Source organism: Asterias rubens, chromosome 5 (genome assembly GCF_902459465.1).
Source record: "Asterias rubens chromosome 5, eAstRub1.3, whole genome shotgun sequence".
Classification (NCBI taxonomy): Eukaryota; Metazoa; Echinodermata; class Asteroidea; order Forcipulatida; family Asteriidae; genus Asterias; species Asterias rubens.
Genome location: NC_047066.1, coordinates 3,832,799 through 3,858,769, shown reverse-complemented (window position 1 = coordinate 3,858,769; position 25,971 = coordinate 3,832,799). Strand labels below are relative to the sequence as shown.

The 25,971-nt window shown below is 37.8% G+C and overlaps 2 protein-coding genes across 3 annotated transcripts; both read right to left on the bottom strand.

Annotated features, from left to right (window-relative positions):
- Positions 1-5,512: 5,512 nt before the first annotated feature.
- LOC117290964 (nucleoredoxin-like) lies at positions 5,513-20,954 on the bottom strand. Its single transcript, XM_033772550.1, has 9 exons — positions 20,808-20,954; positions 14,587-14,903; positions 12,594-12,747; positions 11,921-12,018; positions 11,343-11,547; positions 10,584-10,672; positions 10,216-10,306; positions 6,841-6,971; positions 5,513-6,241 (listed from the first exon to the last, which is right to left on the bottom strand). The coding sequence occupies exons 2-9, from the start codon at positions 14,884-14,886 to the stop codon at positions 6,050-6,052; spliced, it is 1,260 nt and encodes a 419-aa protein (XP_033628441.1). The 5' UTR covers positions 14,887-14,903; positions 20,808-20,954; the 3' UTR covers positions 5,513-6,049.
- A 982-nt stretch (positions 20,955-21,936) lies between these two features.
- LOC117290962 (tryparedoxin-like) lies at positions 21,937-25,584 on the bottom strand. 2 transcript variants are annotated; one of them, XM_033772549.1, is made up of 4 exons: positions 25,446-25,584; positions 23,469-23,820; positions 22,759-22,912; positions 21,937-22,362 (listed from the first exon to the last, which is right to left on the bottom strand). In XM_033772549.1, the coding sequence occupies exons 2-3, from the start codon at positions 23,778-23,780 to the stop codon at positions 22,772-22,774; spliced, it is 453 nt and encodes a 150-aa protein (XP_033628440.1). In that variant the 5' UTR covers positions 23,781-23,820; positions 25,446-25,584; the 3' UTR covers positions 21,937-22,362; positions 22,759-22,771. The 2 variants fall into 2 exon arrangements, with proteins under 2 accessions (XP_033628440.1, XP_033628438.1); XM_033772547.1 differs by having other exon boundaries at positions 25,455-25,582.
- Between the last annotated feature and the right edge of the window lie 387 nt (positions 25,585-25,971).

Sequence of the window (25,971 nt, the reverse complement as noted above, 5' to 3'; positions counted from 1 at the left end):
ATTTTGTTATAAAGATTTTCTTAAATTTAAAGGAATTTTTTAAAGGCCCGAAATCTCTTCTAGTAATGCTAAGGAGACTCCTGACGATGGCTAGAGTAAGCTAGTCAAAACTTTGAGACCAATTAAGAACTGACTCTGTGGCAGTACAGTTAATAACGATCCTGTAAAAGCTAAAGTAGTAGTCCCATCCAATTTTCTACCTTAGTTAAAAAGCAGAACAGTTCTTTTAGAGCTGAGAAGTCTCATGAAATCCGAAATACCTACTCTGCTGTAGTAGGATATATAACTAGAAAGTTCTCTAAAGAACAAAATCTGTATACGCATGGTGTTACCGCAAACCAAATATGTAAAGACACTATTGGTCTTGCTAATCTGCTTCCCCCTTGTCGAGTGTTCGTCGAGCTACCAAACCTTTTGACTCAATTTTGTCTTGACCGTACAGTCCTAGAAGAAAACTCATGAACAAGGTTTTAAAAAGGTTCCCAGTTCAACTACATAGTACATACTAGATTTGCACAGTCAATCACCAATGCTTAAAAACCTAGCAGATTATATTGCAACTCTATTCTGCCACCAGGGCCCAGTTGCACAAATTCTGCTTAGCAAATTTCTTGGCTAAGCAAGAAATAACCCGGGTGCCAGTCGTAGCAATGGTAACTGTATGATATTCTGGTTGGTAACCTATTTTTGATAAGCAACAGTTTTTTGTGCTTAGCAATTTTTTGTGCTTACAGGCTTTATATGAAATTGGGCCCAGGGATGCAAGCTCAGTTCATAATCTCTCGGCACTAGGTCTCTAGTTACTTGGCCCTACTTTTGCTAATAATTTTCTTGGTATTGTATTTAATACCAAAAAATTAAATAAATTTGAAAGAGTTTACATATTTTTTGATGTGTTTATTTGATGTGCATTGTTTGAGAATGTCGTTAGCCTCGAGTGTTCAAATCGTGCAGCTAAGGCAATTTTCAGTGCTAGGAAATAATGATCACGCCACCCCTTCGCTGAAGCAAATTGCTTCTAATCAAGCAACGTGTATACATAGAATATTCAAATTTCTGACTTGTATAGGCCTACATATACATAAGTGCCTTCAAAGCAAAGCCACCAATCTATCTTGGCTCTCTCATCATACCACATCACAACACCAGGGATGAGGGTCATTGCTTACAAAAAGGTCTGAAACTACACTTGTGGGATACAAACTATAATTTTGTTTATGCAAGTTGCCAGACACACAAGGCCTGAAGACCACTTCAAGGTGTGGGCTACAATTTTTTTCCAGAGGCCGTCGCCACCTACTCCTAGGGCTGAAACAGGGTTACCCCTTTTACAGTCCATACTGATGTAGGCTTGGGTATCATCAGCCCGAAGCCTGGCTGGTAGAGGAGAAAGCACTACCTCCCCAATATTATGTAGCAAGTGTCACGACCGGGATTCGAACCCACACTCTGCTGATCAAACACCAGAGCTTGAATCCGGTGCTCTTTACCGCTCAGTCATGAAATTATGGCTTTTCCACCTGTGCGATAACCCCTGGAGTTATAGATTTCAAGGAGCTTCTAGGAACAGTGTTCTCAGCACTAGAGAAGTAGATCAAAGAGCAGGATTTTGTTATATTATGGAAAAAGTAACGGCTAGTTTTCTTCACCAGGTCGACTTAAAAAAAATCTGAGTTCAGATAAAAGTCTGACATCTCATCCCTGCAAAACAAAGTCCATTGCACTTGGTACTCTAAAAAACCTTAAGAAACTGCCAAAATATACTTTCATATGTGTGATACATCGATTGACCCTACTGATTCTGTCCGCAACTTCGGAATAAAATTTAATTCACATGATTACAATAAGCAAGCAAGTTTCTAGCCTCTGCTGCCAATCAATACATTTTTAATTACGTAATCATAAGGAAAATCAAACGGTACATTGATAAGGATACTCTCTATCATGTTGTCAGAGCTTTAGTCCTCTATCGTATTGACTTCGGCACCCTCCTTTTATTTGGTGCCATGTCATGAATTTCAATTTCATGAAGAGTTCAAAGATAACAATATCATTTACTTGGTACGATTAATAGAGAGGTTGATAGTATAAAACATTGTGAGAAACGGCTCCCTCTGAAGTAACGTAGTTTTTGAGAAGAAGTAATTTTCCACTAAAATATTTGATTTGATTTCCGAGACCTCAGAATTAGATTTTGAGGTCCTGAAATCAAGCATCTGAAAGCACGCAACTTTGTGTGACAAGGGTGTTTTTTTCTTCCAATTGAAATCAAATTTTCACAGGTTTCTTAATTTGTGTATATGCTGAGATACACCAAGTGAGAAGACTTGTCTTTGACAATTACCAATAGTGCCCAGTATCTTTCAAATATAATAATAATAATATCGTAGTCTTATACAGCTCATGTATATACCAAACAAGGTGCTCAAGGCGCTGAGTACACAAACCTTCAGAAAGATAGGTTATTGCAGAGACGAATTCTGAGACTCAACTATGTAGCACCTTAAAAGGGTTTACAAGGTGCCGCATACAGCAGCCACAGCCAGTAACACCGGGGCGAACCCCTTCTTATGTGTCACCCCATCACTTAGGGAATTTCATTGGCAATAAAAACACAATCAAAACACACAAGTTATTTTCTCACATCTAAAGAAATATTTAATTGCAATAACATCCGATTAACAGATAAATACTTGTAGTAGAAAATATTTTCAGGTAAAAGGCAAATTTCAAAATATAAATGGTGACATTTGTTGTTGACATAGAGCTCTCAGTAAACAAAACAAAAATATAAACGGCCCAGATTTCATTTAAATTAGATTCATAACAAAAATAGACATCAGTTTCAAAAAGATGAAATACAGAGTAAACATGTGAAACAGTGATGGTTTCTAAAATACATTCTTTCATTTAAAAACATAATTAATTTTGAAAAGGTGGGTGAAGGGCAAATTCAAAGAATAGCAAACTTTGCTGAATATTATGTGAGTTTGGTACTGGTGCTCAACTCAACGATCAACTTGCACAAAATCACTCAAATTAGTTTGACTATTTATCCATGTATTATTTGATCATAATTATGTTTGAATTCCCACTCAGTTATTTTGTGGAAACTTCAAACTACATGTAGGTATTTTGACCAACATGTTGCTGATCAATTAATTATTTTTGTACATTATGATTTTGTTAGTTCTACCTCCTTTATTGGTTTTTATTTATAACCCCAACATTTACCTTTCTATAGCCCCAAACCAATAATGTTAGTTTTGTTAAAGTTGATCTTTAAACACCGAGTTTGAAATGCTGTTTGTTGATAATTTTGTAAAAGTTGTTCACAAATGCTGTAATCTCAAAGATTACATGTTTTCTCTTTCACTTCACAAAACTCAGACTTTAAGAGTGGGATTTGAACCTGCGACCTCCGAAATACTGTGTTGGCACTCCACCAACAGAGAGGTCTCCCTGTGTTGGCGGACGCTAGTTTAATTATCCATGCATGATATTTGGTCCTTGAAAAACAAAGTAGGAACATTTTTATTCAGTACAATGGATGATCTACATGTAAAAATGTTGTAGGCTCTAATAGATATTTCAAGCTTTTTGTTAACATTTTTTCCAGATTTATTTCAAGGGTACAATTTTTTTCAAAAACAGACTTAAGTAGGAAGAATATCATGCCAGAATCCTAATGGATTAACCCCTACAGTTTGCATGTGTGATCCTTTGCATCGTGATTTTATAAAGTAAGCCTAAGAGTGGTTACAACAAAGACCACTGGAATTTTAAGTATTTGGTCTGTTTTGTTTGGTACAACACACAACAATATTACACCAAAAACCTGATGAGGATAATAACACATAATAAGATATGTAAAACCATATCTATTATTTAATATTAAAGGGTCTGTATACGTTTGGCAATGATTTTGAAAATTATGGAAATAAAAACCGACTTGGGAGAAGTACAACTGCCTTGGATAGATTAATGCATTTTGAAGAAAAAAATTCACTTTGAAGTACAACTGAGAAGCATTAAGGCCCGGTCACACAGGCCTTGATAACGATAACGAAAACGAGAACGATAAAAATGCACGCCCTCGATTGGTTGAATGAGCGTGGGCGTATTCTGCGTGGAGCATTTCAACCAATCGAGGGCGTGCATTTTTATCTCTCTTGTTATTGTTCTCGTTATCGGGGCCTGTGTGACCAGGCCTTTACTGTTCTCAGATTGTGTATAGACCTTATGCACATGACGTAATTTCAGTAGGGCGCCCTCACCTAGAGGTTGTTCATTGGCCAATACTGTGCGCCGTGCGTACAAATCCGTGCGTCTCGATTGTTTCGTCATCGTTTTTCCTCTAAGATAGCGGCTGGATGACGTTAATGCATAAGGTCCATTCCAACTTCAGTTTATCCTTCCTGCATAACCGCTCTAGATTTTTGCCAATTTCAAACATTCTACCACCTTTTGAAATGAAAATGTCACTGGTTAGTATTTTATGGTATTTTTTTGAATGGCATCAGACAGAACAACCTGGAGAGCCTACACCAGGAAAGCCTGCAACAACTATGACGCGGAATGGAGACTGAAGGACCTTCAAAGGAGAGCTCGTAGCTACTTCAAGATTTGGCGATGAGTGCCCATGTGGGGCAATGACCCCTTCTACTACTACTAGTATTTTATGGTATACATGTACAACTTAATAGGATTGGATCAACAGTGGGTTCCATTACCAAAGGTATACAGTCCCTTTAAGCCAGAAATTCAGCTTAAAGAAATTAATTAAAAAAAGACAAAAACTAGTTTTGTACAGAGACACAAACATGAGTGGCTTAAAAGATTTTACTATAAGCTATATCTAGATATATGTATAAAATACCTTTCTATTAATACTGCTATATAATGATAGAATAGTAATATTACTACACTGACAGCTTTTTTCTTTATGTGCGCGCAGAACATGATAAAATGTCGTAAGGCGATTACATTGTAGCATATTGCTTGCTGATGCGTTTTGAAGTATAAAACAAGAAATTATCACCTGAATATAAAAATAAAACGATTTGCCACATCCTATAATATAAGTAAGGTTTCCGTTGATATCGTGTACAAATCTGAAGAGCTGGTCACTGTGTTCGGACTGTCTCGCCCGAGTTTGCTGAAAACTAATATATCAAGATTCTTGCAGTTAATTACTGGAATCGTAGTCCAAATTTTTAAAGATAGCCACAGCTTAACTTTTATGCACAATTTGAACCTTGATATTTGTATAAAAGTACAAGTTCGCATGAGAACAATGAATGTCTCTCGTTAAACGGCTACGGTAATTTTTATGATGAATAATATTTTTTTGTAAGGATAAAATGGACACAATAGCTTTTCAAGGCTTTTATCTGACTCAATTATTATACTGATTAAAAGGCGTGAGTTTTCGACAATATTATCATGAATGATGAATAAATACAGTTTCCTTTGTGTTTACTAATGAGCGTTTTGTTGGGGTAAGAGCTAAATTATTTCATCATCATTAGCTTCATTAGCTTAATAATGACTATCGAGGATTCTTTTGACGTTCCTTTTTTTTCTACAGACACAAGCTAGCAAGGGGTCCTCCTACCACATACAGTTTATCGATAGGCGGCTGGGCGGTCCAGTGGCTAAATGGTTAAGGTCTTATCTTCCTATAATGTGTTACCAACTCCATTAAATTTGCTATCTGGGCCCAATTTCGTGAAGCTGTTTAAGCTCAAAAACTACGCTTACCAGAAAGGTTACCAGTCCAAAGACCATGCCACATGTACCAGCCATAATTGGTACCCGGCTGCTCATTTATTCCTGACATGCAACTGTCTAATTGCAAAAAAAGAGGAAATGGCTGATCACACTATACTTCAGTAGTGTTTTTCAGTTTTCTATGGCTGTTTTAAAAAGAAACAGAGGAAATCAGCTGAAAAGTTGAATGCCTGTCAGTTAAGGTACACCACAATAGAGAAAAAGGCTGGCGTGTTGCCATCAATAGAGGGCCCCAGTGGGTATATAGAGACGCCTATTAACGCAGCTTGGATGTCTCAATTTTGCCGTCAATGTACTTGTTGATGAGCGTCTTCAGCGAGTCGGCAGTATGGGTCTTGGTATCAAAATCTTTGTAGATGCTTTGTGACGAGACGTCAACGATGACCAGGAACGGGATTTTACTCTTGTCGAGTTGGCAGAACTCCATCAGACCATCCATGATATCATCCTGCGAAAACAAAGCAAAAAATAACCATTTCAGGGTGAACCTACCCATACCTTCCCTAAGGTTAAAGTTCATATTTTAAAGCAGGAGTTTGAGCTTTCTCCAACATGTCCAATGCGGGCCCAGTGTGGCAGGAGATTCTGTCCCCCCTGGAAATCTCGCAAATAATAATGGAAGAACAAACGCCCTTGTCACATGAAGTTGTGTGCTTTCAGATGCTTGATATTGGGACGTCAAAATCTAATTCTGAGGTCTCGAAATCAAGTTCAATAATTTTAGTGGAAAATTACTTGTTTCTCGAAAACTACATTACTTCAGAGGGAGCTGTTTCTCACAATGTTTGATACGTTCAATAGCTTTCCATTGGTCGTTAACAATTATTTTGAGTAATTACCAGTGCCTTTAAGAAACTGCTAAAGACCGACTTGTTTGGTTGTCAGCGATTTTTTTAAGGCCATCTTTGTTTAAGAATGTTTTATCTGCTTTGACACATCCTAGCACTTTGCTACGTATGGAAAAGAGGTTTCTAAATGCCAACTTATTAAAATTATAATTTGATAGAAGGCGGAGGGGGGGGGGGGCTCTGAAGGAAAGGTCTTTACTTCATCTTCCTCTTCGCATGTCACAAAGAAGTCCATGGGTGAGGTATCATCCTTAGCCTTGGCTGCTTGGATGATTTCATCAGCGACTGGGAATAGCATCTCCTTGAAGGACGCTGCACCGGCTGGATCAGCTGAAAGCAACCAGGGAAAAAACAAATACATTTTAAAAAAAAATATTTTAAGTGCCACTACTTATTCTCCTTTAAGTGAAATATTAAATACTTAAAAACCTAGCTTTTCAAATTGAGGTATAAGGAAAAACAATTTAATCTTTAACTATATTGATAAATGTTTAAGCCTTTGTTTCAGCAAAACTAAACTTAAGTTATTACCATACCATACTAAATACCAATATTATATGAGATATAATTAATGAACTAATTAATACATGTATGCATGTGATATTTTTTCACAGCACTCGGGAAAGTACTGAGTATACACACATCCGTGTAAGGGTAAAACCAAAATAAATTTAATATCCATGCAAAGTGATACAATATACAAGAAAATAAAGAATAAAATAGACCGTCTTGTTAAATGCCAGGAAAAGTATAAAAAAATGAAACGATGTGGTGGCCAAGTTGATAATACAGACTTGGGGTGATCAGCCTGTGGACAGACAGAGACAAGACAATCGGACAAACATATACAGAAATTAACAAAGTAACTTATAAACAATGCGTATTTAACTAGAATGAAATGAAAATTATTATATACTTTCACCCTCAATACATTTACAATAAGAACTGAATTGTCAATGAATATCAATTATATTATAAAAGTTCATGCAATAGCAATAAAATAATATATAAAGAGCATTTTTCTAAAATGTCAATGCACAGAAAGGGAAAAACAACGTAAATTTGAAGACAAGTGCACAACATAAGTTAATACAGTACTTGTTACAAGAAATGCTACAAAGCAAACACTTATATAAGGGGTGTTTGGGAAGATAATATAGGAAGCTGAAAATGTTAAGGCTCAAGAACAATTACATTGAGTACAAATTTCATTTCAATCTTGTTTGTAAGAAAAGAGATGATGCCACATACAATCATGGTATTTTATGTCAATACAAGGGTAAAATAATGGCAATAAAAGACAGGCAGCTAGAACAAATGAAATGTATGAAGTAATTTGTTACAAAAGTGAAGATTCAAACAGGTGAGTCAGACAAATGTAATAATAATAATATTTAAAATTTGTATTGCGCCCCTTACATACAGAATGATCAGAGGCGCATGTATATAATGGATAAGGAAAGTTAACGGCAAAAAAGGGTTTGGGTAATTAATGGGTATACAGTGCTTTTAAGCACTGTGGTAAAACACACATCGTTGTGGGGGTAAAAAAAAAAATGAATTTGTTTTCACTGAATCTCATCTATAGAACTTTCCATTACACAAACCGTGCTGGTTGGCATGGACGACCGAATGTTAATAAAACACTCAATCGTGTAAACTGATGTTTACTATTGTCTACAAACTTCCAACTAAACACATGTACCTCCAATGATTGCTAACTTTAATTAAAAAAATAAAAATAAAAAAATCAACACGATGTTTGAATTTTTGTGTTACATTGTTGCAAACATAAGCCATCTGCTTTTGTTTTTGCATTCATGGCTCTTCATAGTTTTCCAACCTCGGTTGCAGAATCACTAACCGTGACGCTGCAATAGAAAGGTCTATAGACCATGAAACCACGCCGGCTAACCTTGGGTATGTATTTCCAGGTAGGCCTAGTAGGTGAGATATTGCACTTTGTTGATTAAAGATACTGGACACTATTGGTAATCACTCAAAATAATTATTAGCATAAAACCTTTCTTGGTGACCAGTAATGGGGAGAGGTTGATGGTATAAAACGTTGTGAGAAATGGCTCCCTCTGAAGTGCCATAGTTTTCGAGAGAGAAGTAATTTTCCACGAATTTGATTTCGAGACCTCAAGTTTAGAACTTGAGGTCTCAAAACGCACACAACTTTGTGTGACAAGGGTGTCTTTTCTTTCATTATTATCTCGAAAGTTCGATGACCGATTGAGCTCAAATTTTCACAGGTTTGTTATTTTATGCATATGTTGAGATACAACAAGTGAGAAGCCTGGTCTTTGACAATTACCAATAGTGTCCATTGCCTTTAAAGACACTGGACACTATGGGTCATTGTCAAGACCAGTCTTCTCACTTGGTTTATCTCAACATATGCACAAGTTAACAAACCTGTAAAAATTTGAACTCAATTGGTCGACAAGGTTGCGTGAGAATAATTGAAGAAAAAAATGTCCTTATTGCACAAGTTGTGTGCTTTTAGATGCTTGATTTCGCGACCTCAAAATCTAATTCTGAGGTCTCGAAATTAAATTCAAATATTTTAGTGGAAAAATTACTTCTTTCTCAAAAACTACATTACTCCAGAGGGAGCCGTTTCTATCAACAGCTCTCTATTACTCGTTCTATTACGGGTTTTATGCCAATAACTATTTTGAGTAATTACCAATAGTGTCCAGTGCCTTTAATGTATGTTGTCAGGAAGTTGAACATTCTGACTAGTCATTTCCACATCAACATCAGGTGTTGCAGAAACACCAGCATCACAAGTTTTGATTGACATGTTGCTCCCATTCTTCATTATAAATTATACATTTTGTCTTTAAAAAGTGCCAGGGTATGGTTGTTCTTCCAGTAAGCTTTACACTTTGTGCAGGGTGGATTTCCTCCGAGACTTGTTTGCATACATGAGAGGTCACAATTCAAATCAAGAATGCTCAAACTATTCATATATTGAAGAAACTGTAGTGTAATGTACTTGATTTCATGTAACTGTCTTTAGCGCCTTTGAAATTTTTGTGTTGATTTTGGCGCTATATAAATGATTTATGATTGATTGATTGTCTATTCATAAATACCTCAAACAGTTTCGCTATTCCTATTTGTCACGTGGGGGTGTTTAAACCTTTGATAATGATCAGTGTTTATGACCGATTGTGAGTGGGATAGTTTCGTCATTCCTATTGGTCGAGAGCAATGGCTGGAACAGTTGTGCCACATCATCGCGCACAGTAATCTCCTTATAAGGAGTTGTTTACCCGAGGGCCTTACCATTTCATAGCTGGAGGGGTATTGTGTTGAAAGAAATCATTGAAAAGTGTTGGTGTTTTTTTTTTTACCGAAAAGGTATTTAAGATTGGGAATCAAAGTGTGTTGAATCAAAGTGTGTTTAAACCCGCCGAGGCCTGGTTCTTTATAATTTACCTTGACTTCGTCTCGGTAAAATTATCAAGAACCAGGCCTCGTTGGGATTAAACCACTAGTTGAAAACCTCTTCACCACACATTGATTCCCTTACTACTAATCGTTTTGTCTTATCTCATACCTGCAAACCAGATGAGTGAGACGTTTTCATTGATGGTTCCTGCTGCAGCTCCGGTCAGCATATTCACCGGCTTGGGATGAAACGGAAATTCCTGAAAAAGAAAAAACCAAACCACCAAAAACCAAATCAAAGAAGGTTCACAACATTCGTAAGGTTGAAAAAACAAGTGCTCACAGATTTGTGCATGTGTGACTTACATAAAATAAAGATGGCGATAAAATAAAATGTAGCACTTTAATGACTAACTTAACTTTACTGGAATTTAACAACCTCAATAGGTTTGCTCAGCTCTTTTCAAAAATACACTTTGAGAAGATCAAACAACTTTTCTTCAAGAGGACTCTCATAGACACAATCAAAAGACCCACCTTTCCTTCGGGGTCAGTGTCTATTGCTGACCTTCCATCGGTTGTTATCACCTTGAAGTTCTCATCAATAAACACCAAGGTGGGAATGCCTGAAGGTCAAAGGTCAAAGGTCAAAAGTCAAAAGTCAAAAGTCACCAACAAAAATATTTTTATACTTGACACTGATTGAAGATGGTAGGTAAGATATCTTCAACATGATAGGTAAGATCTCTACGCAAGATTTTGATAATATTATATGGATTGCACAAAGCGTCATCGGCTGCCATATTTGTTGATAAACAATGGAAAAGTGCATGCATGTATGCGATGTGCACACGTCTCAGCTAATGATAGCCTTTTAAGAGTGCACGTTTCATCGACGATTGTGGTCAATGACTTCATGTGTAATCCAGCTATGGGACTCACACAGACAGACGTTAAGCACGGTCAAACTGTGGTCACGCTTAAAACCTTGAAGTGTAAGAAAGAAAAACGTATTGAAAATGTTTTTTTTTCTTCCTTAATTGAAGTCAAGAGTGGGGTTTAAAAGTCAGCCACGGAGTTAGAAAGTTTATCAACTCGCTTTATATAATGAAATAGCGGCTTCTTATACAGCCCGGTACTCTATTTATGACCTTTATGTTTACTGTAACTAAATGTTATTTTTACTCTAAACTCCTAAGTAATTTTCGATATTCTTCATGGAAGCATGACAATAAATGTGTATTTGACAGTTCAAATTGAATTGAATACTTTGAGGCGCTGTCTTAACACGCTTACCCTGGACACTGAACATCCTAGAGAGGGCTGTCTTGCGTTTATCCCCAAACGGTAGGGCGAGCCATGGCATCTCCTTGAAGTACTCCATGAAGCTTGCCTCGTCCCGGTCACTAGAGCAAAAGACCATCTCAAGATTCTTCCCATCTTCCTTCATCTTGTTGTAAGATTTGACGAGCTGAGGGGTGAAGCCTCTGCATGGACCACACTACGAAGGGATTGGGGGGGGTCGAGGAAGGGATAATTAGCATTGTGAGAACAAGGAAAGGAACTGAGAAAGGAACCTTTGTTTTTCTTGATGAAAGATGTAGTAAATGTCTTCAAAAAGTATGCGGCAGGGTACGCCTTCAACTTTTTGAATGACCAACCAGAAACAACTTATTAGCTTCTCTTTTCACTAGCCTGTCCGACCCAGTAAAAATTAAGAGTAAAAAGTGCCTGGTTGAGTACTTATATGAGTTGAGGAGTGTTAGACCCAGTAAAAAGTAACAGAGTAAAAATGGGCCTGGTTAAGTACTTTTAAGGAGGGATGTCAGGGGTGTGAAATTGATCTAAAATCTAAGTCTAGTTCCTGTACTCACCCAATGAGCTGAGAAGTACAGACCGAGCACTTTGCCTTTGAGTTCCTCAGTCTTCTTCTCTTCTTTGCTGTTGTTGATGACAACGCCACTGAATACCTCTGCAAAAACAAACACAATACACCACAGCTTTGTCTTACAGGATTCTCAAATGCAATAATAGCAACGAGTTAAAAGTAAATCACTCGGACAATCTAGATAGGAATTGAATGAGTTCAAACTATTTCAGCATAAGCAGGCCATGCAATTAAGCTTTCTTTAAAGTGACCCCGGACTATTCTATTTCCCCTCAGCTCCGCCTTGGGAAAATAGAGGTCTGAAGATCACCTTGAGAGTCAAAGTATCAACCACAGCACTTGGTGCAGTCAATATTTGTGTACTAAACATGAGGAAGCTTTGAAAATGACCAGGGCCCAATTGCCTGTAAGCACAAAAAAATTGCTAAGCACAGAAAAGTATTGCTTTACAGAAATAGGTTACCAGCCCAAACTACATTAATTTTACAAAGTTGTGACTGGTTGTGACTGGTGCCCCCACTCAACATTTGCTTAGCAAACAAATTTGTCAACAATTATTTTCTCCCTTTTCAGCTTTATGAAATTGGGCCCTGGGTTTGCAACGTGGGGTTCTCAGCAGAGCGTTTTTAGCAAAGCAGCAAGGACTATGGATCATGTACCTTCAAATGATTTTGGAGTCCAGGGGAAGTTTTCTCCCGTCTTATCCTCCATGACAACACTCCGACCGTCAGCTTCATTCACCTTGCCCGAGTCTCCATCCAGAAAGACTAGGGTCGGGATACCAGATACCTTGAACTTCTTGCTTAGTTTATCCTGTAAGGGGAGAGGAATTCAATTAATTGGAACTCATCAAACACACAGGTTATTGAAAATTAAAGGTAGAGTATAGACTGGTTTTTGTTAAAAACAAACATAAATAACATTTTATATCGTGCTTTATACTTGATTTTTAAGCGGATTAACCTTCAATTACAAAGAGATGAGTCTTTAACAGAGATTTGAATGAGTCAGTAGCGGTAGCTTGATGGATGTTGAGAGAAAGATTGTTCCATAGTGAGGGTGCAGCTGAGGTGAAAGGTCAATGACCAAAAAAGAGTATAGGTACGGGACCATTTGATAGGTGATATTGTTAGTTGTCGACGACCATACATGTAAATTGAAGGAATGCATTGGAACTTTTGCAGAAATTAGACTTTGAAGATATGAAAGGCTGATTTATATACACCAAATTGTCAAGGAAAAAGATACAATATAAGTCACATGTGACAGTTTCAGCTTCTAATTGTTGAGATAACTGTCACAATTTGTTTAATTAAGATCGTTGAACCCACAAGGTTTAAAGGCCCTGGACACTATTGGTAATGGTCAAAGACTAGCCTTCACAGTTGGTGTATCTCATCATATGTATAAAACAACAAACCTGTGAAAATTTGAGCTTAATCGGTCATCGAACTTGCGAGATAATAATGAAAGAAAAAACACCCTTGTCACACGAAGTTGCGTGCGTTTAGATGGTTGATTTCGAGACCTCAAGTTCTAAATCTGAGGTCTCGAAATCAAATTCGTGGAAAATTACTTCTTTCTCGAAAACTGTGGCATTTCAGAGGGAGCCGTTTCTCACAATGTTTGATACCATCAACCTCTCCCCACTAATCGTCACCAAGAAAGGTTTATGCTAACAATTATTTTGAGTAATTACCAATAGTGTCCACTGCCTTTAATAAGATGATGCGGGTACCAAAATGCTAAGTAGCAAAACGTGATGTTCGTGACTCACTAACATATCTATATTTAACCCTCCTACTGTCTGACTATTCAAATCATCCACTATTGCTTTGATTGATACATGTAGATAAACTATTATGCCAGCCTGCAATCTCTTATATTATTTGGTGAATCCATCTGCAAAATACCCACAGTAAGCCACTTTTTCACACGACATGAGCAAATTCCAAGGAATCAAACACCAAAATATTTCTTGAGAATGTAAACACACTGTCACACCTATTATATTCGTTTCACACTTGATGCAATGTCATCCTGGGAAGAATGAACACTAGAGGGAAGAATGAGCTTCCGGCCTGTATTCAAACATCTCCTTAAGACATTGGACACTATTGGTAATTGTCAAACACCAGTCTTCTAACTTGCTGTATCTCAACATATATGCATAAAATAACAAACCTGTGAAAATTTGAGCTCAATCGATCATCAAAGTTGCGAGATAATAATGAAAGAAAAAACACCCATGTTGTCACAGGAAGATGTGTGGTTTCAGATGCTTGATTTCGAGACATCAAATTTTAAATCTCAGGTCTCGAAATCAAATTTGTGGAAAATTACCTCTTTCTCAAAAACTACCTTACTTCAGAGAGAGCCATTTCTCACAATGTTTTATACTATCAACCTCTCCCCTCGTTACCAAGTAAGGTTTTATGCTAATAAATATTTTGAGTAATTACCAATAGTGTCCACTGCCTAAGTGCCTAATACTTAGTCTTAGTACGGTGGTTTTGTTTTTGTTCTCATCTCCTGTAAAGCGCTCTTTTTTTCGTACAGCACTATAATGCTCCGTATTATTATTACTATGAAAATATTACCAAGGTCAGAGTTAGGAAGATTATTTACATTCCATCTGTCTCAAACACATACCTTGGCATCTCGTTTAGCATAGTCCAGAGCCAGCCATGGCATCTCATTAAAATACTCCTGAAATGACTTCTCATCTCTATCCGAGCTGACGAACACCACCTCTAAGTTTGCTCCGTTCGCCGTCTTCTTGAACGCTTGGTACCACTCAGCGAACTGTGGGGTGAAGGCACGGCACGGAGGGCACCAGTGAGCCGAGAAATAAAGTCCAACTACTTTGCCGGGACCTGTGATGTCACTGACTTGGACGGTGGTTTTGTCTTTCTTGACAAGTGTGTCTCCGAGAATTGATGCTAGGGCCATGGTAGGTTAGGTGGTCGCTGGAAGACAAATTGAGAAGTAATTATTGAGTGATAATTAATAAAAACATAATACCAATTATTCTTTTACAGACATTGAACTGTAAACAAATGGGTTTTTAGCTTAGACTTTAACCACTCCAGGTTGGATGACATCTGTAGATGCAAATTGTTTTAGTGGACAGGCGTACAACGGATGTTTTTTAACCCCCCGCAACAACTTTGGATTTTCCTTCAATGCTTGCTTGAAAAGGTTTGGCGTAAGAAATTGATGCAAGTGGTGCAACACAAAATTGGTGTATACAAACTGGGAAAGACACTTTTGTTTCAAAATTCCATCCTCATTTCTACGAACAATTTTGTTTTAAAATTTATAGTTTCATAACCAGGGAAAGGACTTTCTCAATTTTGGCTTACAACCCGGGTCTGTAGAATTGGCATCTGGACAACACTGGGCCATCAATTTATTTAAGTACTTAAATATTCTACCAAATGATGAGAAAAATGTCTGTCATTGATACACATATCTTGAAGATTGTACTCCTCCTACAGTTTCTTAAATATTTAGGCCAACTCTTTTTTCACCCCTAATCCCCATTTGATGTTCTTAGACAAAAGTACATTTTCCCCACCTACACGTATGACGTGTACCTACATAACCTACATGTACAAGTTTGGAATTGCCCACACTGTTGTCTAGGACATCCACACTATAAAAACTAAAACCTCACTGTCGAGCATTTTTTGACATGAACCCACATTTATAGAGGAATTTCCTCCTTGGTCATGATGATTGGACCTGACGGGTTACTGCGAATGGAGGAAGTCCGTTTTCTTCCTCCCTGGTAGAATGTAGCATGGAGGTAGAAATTTAGGAACTGACACACATGGCCTTCACAGATTGACTCATAAATAACCTGATAACTTCACAAGCAGAGAGGAAACTATATGACTACATCGGCAATGTGAACTTACTAAATTTACTGTGGAAATGCAGGTGTTCACACGGCCACCTTTTATCTCAACAAGATCCTCTTCCTGGTTAGTCTTCATACAAACCGTTATTGTTTAGGCCTATCATTTGTTCAAGGATAAAAGGATTGTACCAGGCTTTCTATACAATTAAAACTAAGAGAGAGATTCAAAAGACGTTCAAGAGCCTTTTTTAAAAAATACTGTTGGTTTAGATTGAAAATGTCCTTCTGTTGCCAGAACTAAATTTACCGCTTTTTTTGCAATGAGGGAACCGGCTGGCTACAAAATTTACGACTGGGAATCTAATGCAATTTATGTTAAAAATAACAGATTTTAATAATTTGGGAAAGCACATCACATCAGCCATGCACTACATACTGCAACTAATTTTGCCATTCAGTATACAGTTAACAGTATTTTGAGCATTTAATTGGCATATTATACATGTTAAAGTTTGATGTTTCTCATACGATTGAACATAGAGCATGCACCATGATGAAGAGCCACTGAGCCATTCTATACCATCCAAGTGTGACGTTTAGCCAAGGCTTTTGTATTTCATTTTGGTTTTGTTGACCCTTTAAAGGCGGTGGACACTATTGGTAATTACTCAAAGTAATTATTAGCATATAGAACCTTACTTGGTAACGAGCTGTTGATAGTATAAAACATTGTGAGAAACTGCTCCCTCTGAAGTGAAGTAGTTTTTTGAGAAAGAAGTATATTTCCGACAACTTGATTTCGAGACCTCAAGTTTAGAATTTGAGGTCTCGAAATCAAGCATTTGAAAGCACACAACTTCGTGTGACAAGGGTGTTTTTTTCTTTCATAGTTATCTTGCAACTCCGACGACCAATCGAGCTCAAATTTTCACAGGTTTGTTATTTTATGCATACATGTATGTTGAGATACACCAAGTGAAAAGACTGGTCTTTGACAATTACCAATAGTGTCCAGTGTCTTTAAACCTAATTGTAGTATGTAAAAAGCAAGGCTTTTGTATTCCATTTTGGTTTTGTTGACCCTTTAAAGCCGTTGGACCTTTTTGGTAAACAGTATTGTCCAAGGCCCTACACTTCGTGTATCAAAATTTATTATACATAACAAACCTGTGAAAATTTAGGCTCAATCGGTCATCGGAGTCGGGAGAAAATAAAGGGAAAACCCACCCTTGTATCCGCACGTTTCGCCATGTCATGACATGTGTATAAAATAAATCCGTAATTCTCGATATCGAGAATTGATATTGTTTTAATGTTTTCTCAAAAAGTAAAGCATTTCATGGAATAATATTTGAAGACAGGTCTTTCACCACTACCTTCTGTAAACCCTGTAAATTATTTGTAAATCTGTGAACTTTTTTTTTTCTGTATCGAAAGGGCCCAATGGCTTCAAAACTTTATGTATTTATTTTAAGACCATGAAGACTGTGATCAGAGAGAAAATCATGCTCCTTCTACATTTTTACCCAGACTTTAAAAACAAAATTACAAAAGATAGATACGTTATTATTAGAAAACATTGCATGACAAAAAGAATTTAAAAATTTGTTTCTGGCCGGGTGCACTATTTCATGAGAATGATTATCTGATGGAACAGTCTTTAAATTTTTTCCCCAGAAAAATAAGTATAAATGATTTTTTTTTTTTTTAAACAAGATGAAACAAATATTGTTCGAATAATACAAAACAGTTTGAAATTTGTTGTGGTTCAAGTTTCTTTATGACACAGCATCTAATTGGAATGGTATCGTTCAGTTTAGTTTCGATATAATTGAGTGTAACAACGCACATTACATTTCAGCACCAAAGAGCACAATGGGGAGGGGTTAAGTATGAATGACACAAACTGCTCATAGATCCGAGTTCCATAATGTTCCATAATGACGCTACCCAGTCTGTTAGGCCAGATAAAAAAATTACCAGTTGATCGTCCCCGCCCGCATCATTTTTTTTACTATTTTGTATTTTCGATTTTTCAATTCTTTCTTAATATATATTTTTTTTAATTTTAATTTTTTAAATCCATCCTTTCAAAAGGACTGCCCTAGGGACTTTTCCTGAATCTAACGCGATGCTCTAAAACACGTGTTAATGTCTGTTTCATAAAACATTGGTGAATTCCTACAAGCGAATCTTTTTGGTGTAATATCTGAACCTGTTAACCCGGGTCCTCATGCAACAAATAGATATATAAGTTTGCAGTGGATTCAAACTGACGACTTGGTGACCTGTTTGATTTGAAATACTTTGCGGCTATCTTGGAAAAACATAAAAAATAATAAAAAGGCCCCCATCCTCCTCTTTTTGGAAAAAAACACATTGTCCACAGATTTACATTAAACTTAGGGAGATAGGGTAGATAGCTTCCCTGAAAATACTACTTGCAGAGGTGCTGTAGTTTTTGAGGAATGAGTAAAACAATGTCATGAAAATAATTTTCGTCTCAGTGATCATGAGACGAAAATTATTTTAAGCATGTAAAAACGTATTTCCATTACATTGTTTTACTCATTTCTCAAAAACTACAGCACCTCAGCAACTAATATTTTAAGGTACGCTTTTTACTATCATTATCTTCAAACGGTGTTAGTTTTTATAAATCTGTGGACATTGTATTTTTTCTTACAAAAAGTACCCAGTAGCTGTATGGACAGCTTGCTGAAAAGGGTGGCCCACTGTGTATTTAGTTACCATGCAACTGCAGCCAATGACCACAGCCAGCCAAAACAGAACTCGCTTGATTTAGGTCACTTTTAAACAAAATTTGTTCACGTCAGATACACACCAAATTTCAGCATGTTTGGCAAATTATCTGCCATGGCTTTAAAGGCACTGGAACTGCCTTAATTTTTAGTGAACTATTCTTAGTCTTAGAACTTTGTTTTGAGGTTTGTTCCTCTTTTCTATCGATAGCAGAACAAGCCTTGAGCATCATAGTTCAAGAATCAAACACATTCATTGCACAAATTGTCACATCATTGTTTGAATTATCTTAATCTATGTTTTTTCCCGTTAAAACTACATTGTACATGTAGCTGAAACTTCTTGGTGAATTTCACTACTTTGTGGCAAACTATCCCTTGAAATATTATCTACAGCTCAATTGAGCTCAGTTGCGATAACGTAACCCTCCTCCCGGGGTTTTGGCATTTCCATATGAGGTAAAATCTCTCGATCCGTGCTTTGTTTGTGTACAAAACATGTTGGTCCACGCGTCTGGGAACCAGGCGAAGCACGTCACGATGGGCAATGCGCATGCAGCGGGGTAATCGGCATAGTTGCATGTTATAGACTACTAGTACTTAGCAGTAAAATGGAGTAGATGGGGACTGAATTACAATAAGAATTTAATTCTTAACAATTTTTGAGATTGCGGAGTGGATTTTCTGGACCACTTCCTAGCATGCCTGGGTAAATGAGAGTTCAATCAAAGAACACGTACAGCCCAATTTTGGTGAAATTTGATTTAAAAAAAAGAAAAAGATTTTACCTCATATCGAAATGCCAACCCCCCCTCCCCTGTTTTATTTAACGGCCCATACTTTATAACGTCGCTAATATTTTCTGGTAAATTTTACGATAGTTATATCAATAATATTTGTAATGTTATTACTAATTAACTTTATTACAGAATCAAGCTTTTATTGAGATTATGGTTGGACTGCACAACAAAAATGAAGCCTACCACGAATGGTGAAAATTAAACTTTTTAAATTGGGTGCCGAGTTTGTATTTGTACATGTGCCGGGTTTGTGGGTGGCGAGTTTGCAAGGTGCCGAGGTTGTAGGTGCCGAGTTTGCAAGGTGCCGAGTTTGCAGGTGCCGAGTTTGCAAGGTGCCGAAGTGACCGGTACCCGATAACCCGGGAGTTAAGCCCTACCTAGCTATGTCATAATTAGTTGCAGAACCCTCCTGCTCGATTATCGCAACTATGTGATAATTTTAGTAAATTTAGATAAACAAAAGAAAAATCAGAATACTTCTAGAATCACATAAACTTATAAGGCTCCTGGGATCATTGAAGACAGTGGACACTATTGGTAACTGTCAAAGACTAGTCTTCACAGTTGGTGTATCTCAACATTACGCATAAAATAACAAACCTGTGAAAATTTGAGCTCAATCGGTCGTCGGAGTTGCGAGATAATTATGAAAGAAAAAACACCCTTGTCACACGGAGTTGTGTGCTTTCTGATGCTTGATTTCAAGACCACAAATTCTAAACTCGAGGTCTTGAAATCAAATCCGTGGAAAATTACTTCTTTCTCGAAAACTACGTCACTTCAGTCCAGAGACAGAGGGAGCTGTTTCTCACAATGTTTTATTGGGTGACAGGTCTTTTTCTTCAGCCGCGCCACGCATCTGGAACTCTCTACCACTTAATCTTTGATCTTGTGTTTGTACCGCAAAATTCAAGTCTCTTCTCAAAACTTATCTTATGTCACAGGTTTTCAATGACTAATTTTGTTGTTTCTGTTTTTCTTTGTGTTGTGTTTTGTTTTGTTTTTGTTTTGTTTTTGGTTTTACTGCGCCTTGAACACCCACCCAGCAGGGTGGATATGTGCGTATTACAAGTCTTATTATTATTATTATTATTATTATTATTATTATACTATCAACCTCTCCCCATCATCGTAATCAAGCAAGGTTTAATGCTAATAATTGTTTTGAGTAATTACCAATAGTGTCCACTGCCTCTAAAAACCTAGGTTAAGGTAGACCCAGTTACCAGGGGCTGTAGCATTGAAGTAGTTACACTTACAGAAGACAAAAAATGTTAATATTTTTACTATTTATTTCCTTCCTCACACATCACATCCATGACATCATGCACGTCGTCGTCGTCACTGACGACTCGTCAGGTACAGTACGTGTATCAACTTTCCTGCAAACTGGTTCAACTCAAAATCGAAAGTTAAACTTTACTTTAACTTAAAGTATAAACTTACCTCTTTTTCTAAATCCCTGTAATATTGCAGCTGGTATTATAGATGAGGGTGCCTAGATGAGTGAGGGAGGAAACAAGTTCACCGTGCTGTTTTTGTCGTCTGCTAAAAAAAACATGAGTTTCCGCTGGTGTTTAGGTGTGTGATTCCCAGAAGAAATGTCCGTATAAGTAATAAACGTGTAGGTGGTGTTACGTATTCATTCGGACTACCGGAAAACCGGGTGCGCGACCAAAGGCGAAAAACTAAACTTTGAGGGCGCAGCACAAAACATGAACTACTTGTTTAATACAAAAATATATAAAAATGCTGAGTTGTTGCATCTCTTCTTTCTTGTTGTTGCACTATGGTGTTGCAATGCAGTCACTTTCAAGTTGTCATAGCTATAATTGGCGATGAATTGCCCCCCCAAAAAAACAAAAATTATCAATAGTGTATTGTTATTGTTAAGGTTTGAGACACCCAAATACCTTATCTTTGAGTCAAGCAGATGGGCTCAGATGTGAACATTCCAAAAGTATGAAAGTGTCACTTTTCAATTCTCCACAAACAAGCAGACTCCTTGGCCCAATTAAGTTCTTATATAAGCATATAAGCAACTTCAAAATTGAGTGAGGCACCAGTCCCAGCAATGTAAACTAAACCCCTTATATATATAGTTTTGGCTGCTAACCTGTTTCTTTTTAAAGACACTGAACACTATTGGTAATTATTAAAGACCAGTCTTTCAATTGGTTTATCTCAACAATGCATACAAACCTGTGAAAATTTGAGCTTATTTGGTCATGGAAGTGGCAAGATAATAATGAAAGAAAAAACACCATTGTCACAAAAAGTTGTGTGCTTTCAGATGCTTGATTTTGAGACCTCAAAATCTAAATCTGAGGTCTTGAAATCAAAGTCGAGGAAATGTCTTTTATGCTTATAAAATGTAAAATATTCTAAGATTGGATTTTTGAAAAATACTATTTGTGCGGGACAGCATTATTCGAAAGAAACAAATTTCTCCATGCAGTTGAATATAAAACCTGAAATGACAAGTGACAAATGGATCTTAATTATTTTTACGACAAAATAACTTACCCTAGGTTAAAAGAAAGCAAACAATAACGATGACACAAAGGTTTTGATATTACTTTGATAAAATCAACAACTTCTATTTTATTGATATCTATGCAAATGAATAAATTCAATTAACCCAAATGATTTGGTATTTTGATTCAATTTGATATGTTTTCATAATATACAGTATAAGGCAAATAGTGCATTGTTGAAAATATTCAGCTCTGAGCTCTTTAATAACCATTATTTCTAAGAGGAAAAATTGTGCAAAAATATAACCCGACCCTTTGACCATAAAAATACAACATCCCCAAAAAGGGAGATTAAATCTTAAAGGGACATGTTGCCTTGGAGCGGGCGAGTTGGTCTATGAAAAGCAATTAAAACCGTTTGTTATGAAATGCATTATGATTTTTGGGGTTGAAATCCTTTGATGCTACATCCGTGTAATAATTTCGTCAGTAAAGGTGCAGGTGTCGGAGGTTATCAGCAGAATCTGGAAAAAAAAGCATGTCAAAATTAAATGGTAATATTGACAGGATCAGTCGATTTGGTCCATGAAAAGCGTTTGAACCCGTTTGTTATAAAATGCATGGTTGGAAAGATCTTTTAAAAGTAGAATATAATGATCCACACAAACATGGCTCGAAATTGCTTGTTTTTCCTTTTCTTTTGCGAACTAACCCCATCGGCCATTTTATGGAGCAAAAACTTTACTCCACAAACTGGACAGTTTTGTGCACAACGAATGCAAATGTTTAGAAAAGTAAGTAGCAACTGAGACATTTTGCGAAGCATTTTCCTCCGCTGTGCAACATGTGCAAGGGAAATCGTTCACTGTGCTATACTTAAAAGTCAATACACACATTACATGATTCTTTAGTTTACGCACCTTCAATTTAAGTTTATTTCCAGGGGAACTTTGCCCCCTCAGCGTCAGTGGTTACGACTGTCCGTCCGTCCCTGGTATTAACTTGTCCTGTTTTCGCATCCACAAAGACCAGACAAGGGATTCCTGACACCTTGAATGCCTTCTGGACATCTGACTATATAAAAAGAAGGGTCACAAATATGAAAATTATAACAAAAGCTTGTGATGTTTAAGTTTGGTAAATTACACAGTTTGTCTGGTTTTTTTTGGTGGACCCAAAAGCTTCAAGTAACAGACCTGGGACCAATCAAAAGACAAGCTCTGCTCACCAAGAATAACAAAATATGCTGTAAATTTAAAAACTGGGTGTCCAAATTGTTCACTTATGTCCCAAGTTCACTTTTGTCCCAATAAATATGTAAATGACAGATAAAGCAGGGTGTCCAAAAGACAACCTGACACCCCTCTGGTAAAATGCTTACCATGGTTGTGTGTTTACCGTGTTCTGTCAAGCACATGTTTCTATTTCACAGTGAGCAGAGCCATGAATTTAGGCCCTGATGTTTCTCAGAAGCAATAATGGATTTGCTTGAGTACACAAGTGTCACCACCGGGACCCGAATCCACACTCTGCTGATCAGAAACACCAGAGCTAGATTTTTGTGATCTTATCTGCTTCGCCGCAACATTTCCTACAACATATATTTAGATAACTCATGAAATAAACTTACTGGTGCCTTGTCGTCATTGTCGTACTCCACTGCCAGCCAAGGCATCGTCTTAAAGTAATCCAGAAAGGAGTCTTCGTCTCTGTCTGCGCTGACGAAGACGAGCTCCAAGTTGGCACTGTTGCTGGACTTCGCCTTGAAGATGTTGTACCACTTGACTAAATCGGGTGTGAATGCGCGACATGGCGGACACCAATGGGCAGAGAAGTAGAGGCCGACCACCTTGTCGCTGCTTCCCTCGGCCAGGGAGCTGACCTGGACTTTGGTCTCATCGTTCTTGACGAGGGTCTTGCCGAGGATTGCTTCCAGACTCATGGTGATGTAGAGGATTAGGCTAGTTGGTCCTTACGAAAGACTGCGAATGGGATCAAATTGAAGGGGAAAAAGTGCTGGTGAGTTATTGCGGCGGCGAGCCAAAGTGACTTGGGTTGGGTATGAAGTCACCCACATCTGAAAATTTCTTAGCACAGAAAGAAAAATCTTAAGAGAAATGGGTTACCAGCCAAACAAGAACAATAAAATTAAGCTTACATTAGTTGTGACTGCAGGGCCCAATTTTGAGCTGCTTAACGATAAGCAAATTGTTGTGCTTACTGTAGCAGACAAATTTGCTAAGGTGCAAGCGTATTTCACAGGTTAGCAAGAAAGTTAAGTGGCCATCTTGCACGTTCCAATGGATTTGTATCTTGTTAATTGTTACGTAATTCACTTTTGTGCAATAGGCACCGGAAAGTTAACACGCCTTTCCGTGTGCTTACGGTAAGCAGCGCTATGGTATGAAATGGAAATCACACAGTAAGCACAAAATCGGCCGCTTAACTGCAAGGCAGCTCTATGAAATTGGGCCCGGCCCCTGGTATGCCTGGTGTCTACTGCCGGCCTGTCCCCCACTCAATGGGTGCGTTCGATAAGCCTCGCTGGGTCTACCCGCGGTGCTCAGTCACTCGGGTGAGCCCCTGACAAGGGCTAAACGAAAGACCACTCACCGCTCTTGTAGTGACGTCATGCACCTGGGGCCAGCCCCCAAGTGACTCACTGCACAAGCAGGGCACTGGGGGCTGACCTGGGTGAGCCCCTGGAATGACGTCAAAGCTATTCGAACGTACCGGGGGCAGACCGGGGTCGACCCAGGGAAGCTAAACGAATGCACCCAATGTTTGCTTAGCTTAGTTAGAATTTTTTTTAGACCTGTTCAAAGTAATAACAATATATATTTTTTAGTTAGCAAAGAAATTTGCCATGCAGTATTTTCTGCTTTACAATTTATGTACATTCACAGCTAAACTTTTATGAACTTGGGCCATGATTGATTAGATCATGACAATCAAGCAAATTGCAATCAAACAGGATGTACAACTACAATGACATAAGGTTTATCGCAATTCAGAAACGCAATGCACTGTGGGAAGGAATATGGGGCGGTTTCTATGCAGTTTCTACGTCTCACGCACGCAACGCCTATACCTTTGTGTGGGTTCAACAGCGCCCTCTATTGATATTTTGCTATTCGCGATAGACCTTATTGACGATGACTGTGCTCTTCTCGTTAACTATAGAATTCTACACATGACAGACACTGATGACACTACCACTACTATATTAGTGGTGGGACAATTATCAAGTTGGGACGAAACAGTAGTACCATTCTACCTCCCCGTACTACTCTACTAGACTAGACTACGAATTCCTAGACTAGCCCCTAGAGACGCGCTGGCCAGTTGCCATGCATGCAACAAAAAAATGCAATGTATGTACGTACATACGTGTAGTAGCGCAAAAAAAGGGTAAGATTGCGCCAAACAGTTTAGATAGTTATAGTAGAAAAGTGTCTTCTATTAATTTTAGTCTACCTACTACTAGACTAAAATTCCTATAGAAGACACTTTTGCTAACACCACACCAATCTAACTACCAAACCCAAGACATGATAATAGATGGACTTTTCAGCCATCCTCGTTTTCTTTCAGAATGATAACTTACATGACTTACCTTCTCGTGGATGTTCAGTACCTCTTGTTTTTCCCGGCGTGGTCTGTGTATCTACGTGTGTTGCGTGTGTGGGGGATGCAGTGAATGCAAACGAAGAAATACACTTGGCGACGTGTGGTGGGTGGCCGGATGGATCTCACTCACTCTTCGATTAGCCTTTATTCAAGGCGCACGCGGCACCCCCAGATGTCAGGCACGACCCCAGATATCAAGCGCGAAAAAAAAAACCCACCAGCTTCTCGCTGGTCTTTTTTTCGTGCTTGACATCTGGGGGTGCCGCCGCCACGTACGCCTTGATTAAAAGGCTAGTCTCCGACCGGCGCGGGGCCGAGACTCGGTTGCTATGGAACGCCAACGAGGCAATTTTACCGGTCGGATTACTAATTCCCAATAGCGAGCAATTAATTTGATATAACGGATTATTAATTTGTTTTAACGGATTATCAATTTGTAATAAAGGATTACTAATTTGTACTCACAAATCATTAATCCACAAATATTTTTCTATTAACCACAG

Bases quoted from the DNA above. Each gene is read 5' to 3' on its own strand.
- LOC117290962 (XM_033772549.1), bottom strand. From the start codon at position 23,780: ATGAGTCTGGAAGCAATCCTCGGCAAGACCCTCGTCAAGAACGATGAG. The intron at 22,913-23,468 runs GTAAGTTTATTT...CTTTTTATATAG, and splicing joins ACAATGACGACAAGGCACCA to TCAGATGTCCAGAAGGCATT.
- LOC117290964 (XM_033772550.1), bottom strand. From the start codon at position 14,886: ATGGCCCTAGCATCAATTCTCGGAGACACACTTGTCAAGAAAGACAAA. The intron at 12,019-12,593 runs GTACATGATCCA...TTGTTTTTGCAG, and splicing joins GACTCCAAAATCATTTGAAG to AGGTATTCAGTGGCGTTGTC. The intron at 6,972-10,215 runs GTATGAGATAAG...GGTTGCTTTCAG, and splicing joins CTCACTCATCTGGTTTGCAG to CTGATCCAGCCGGTGCAGCG.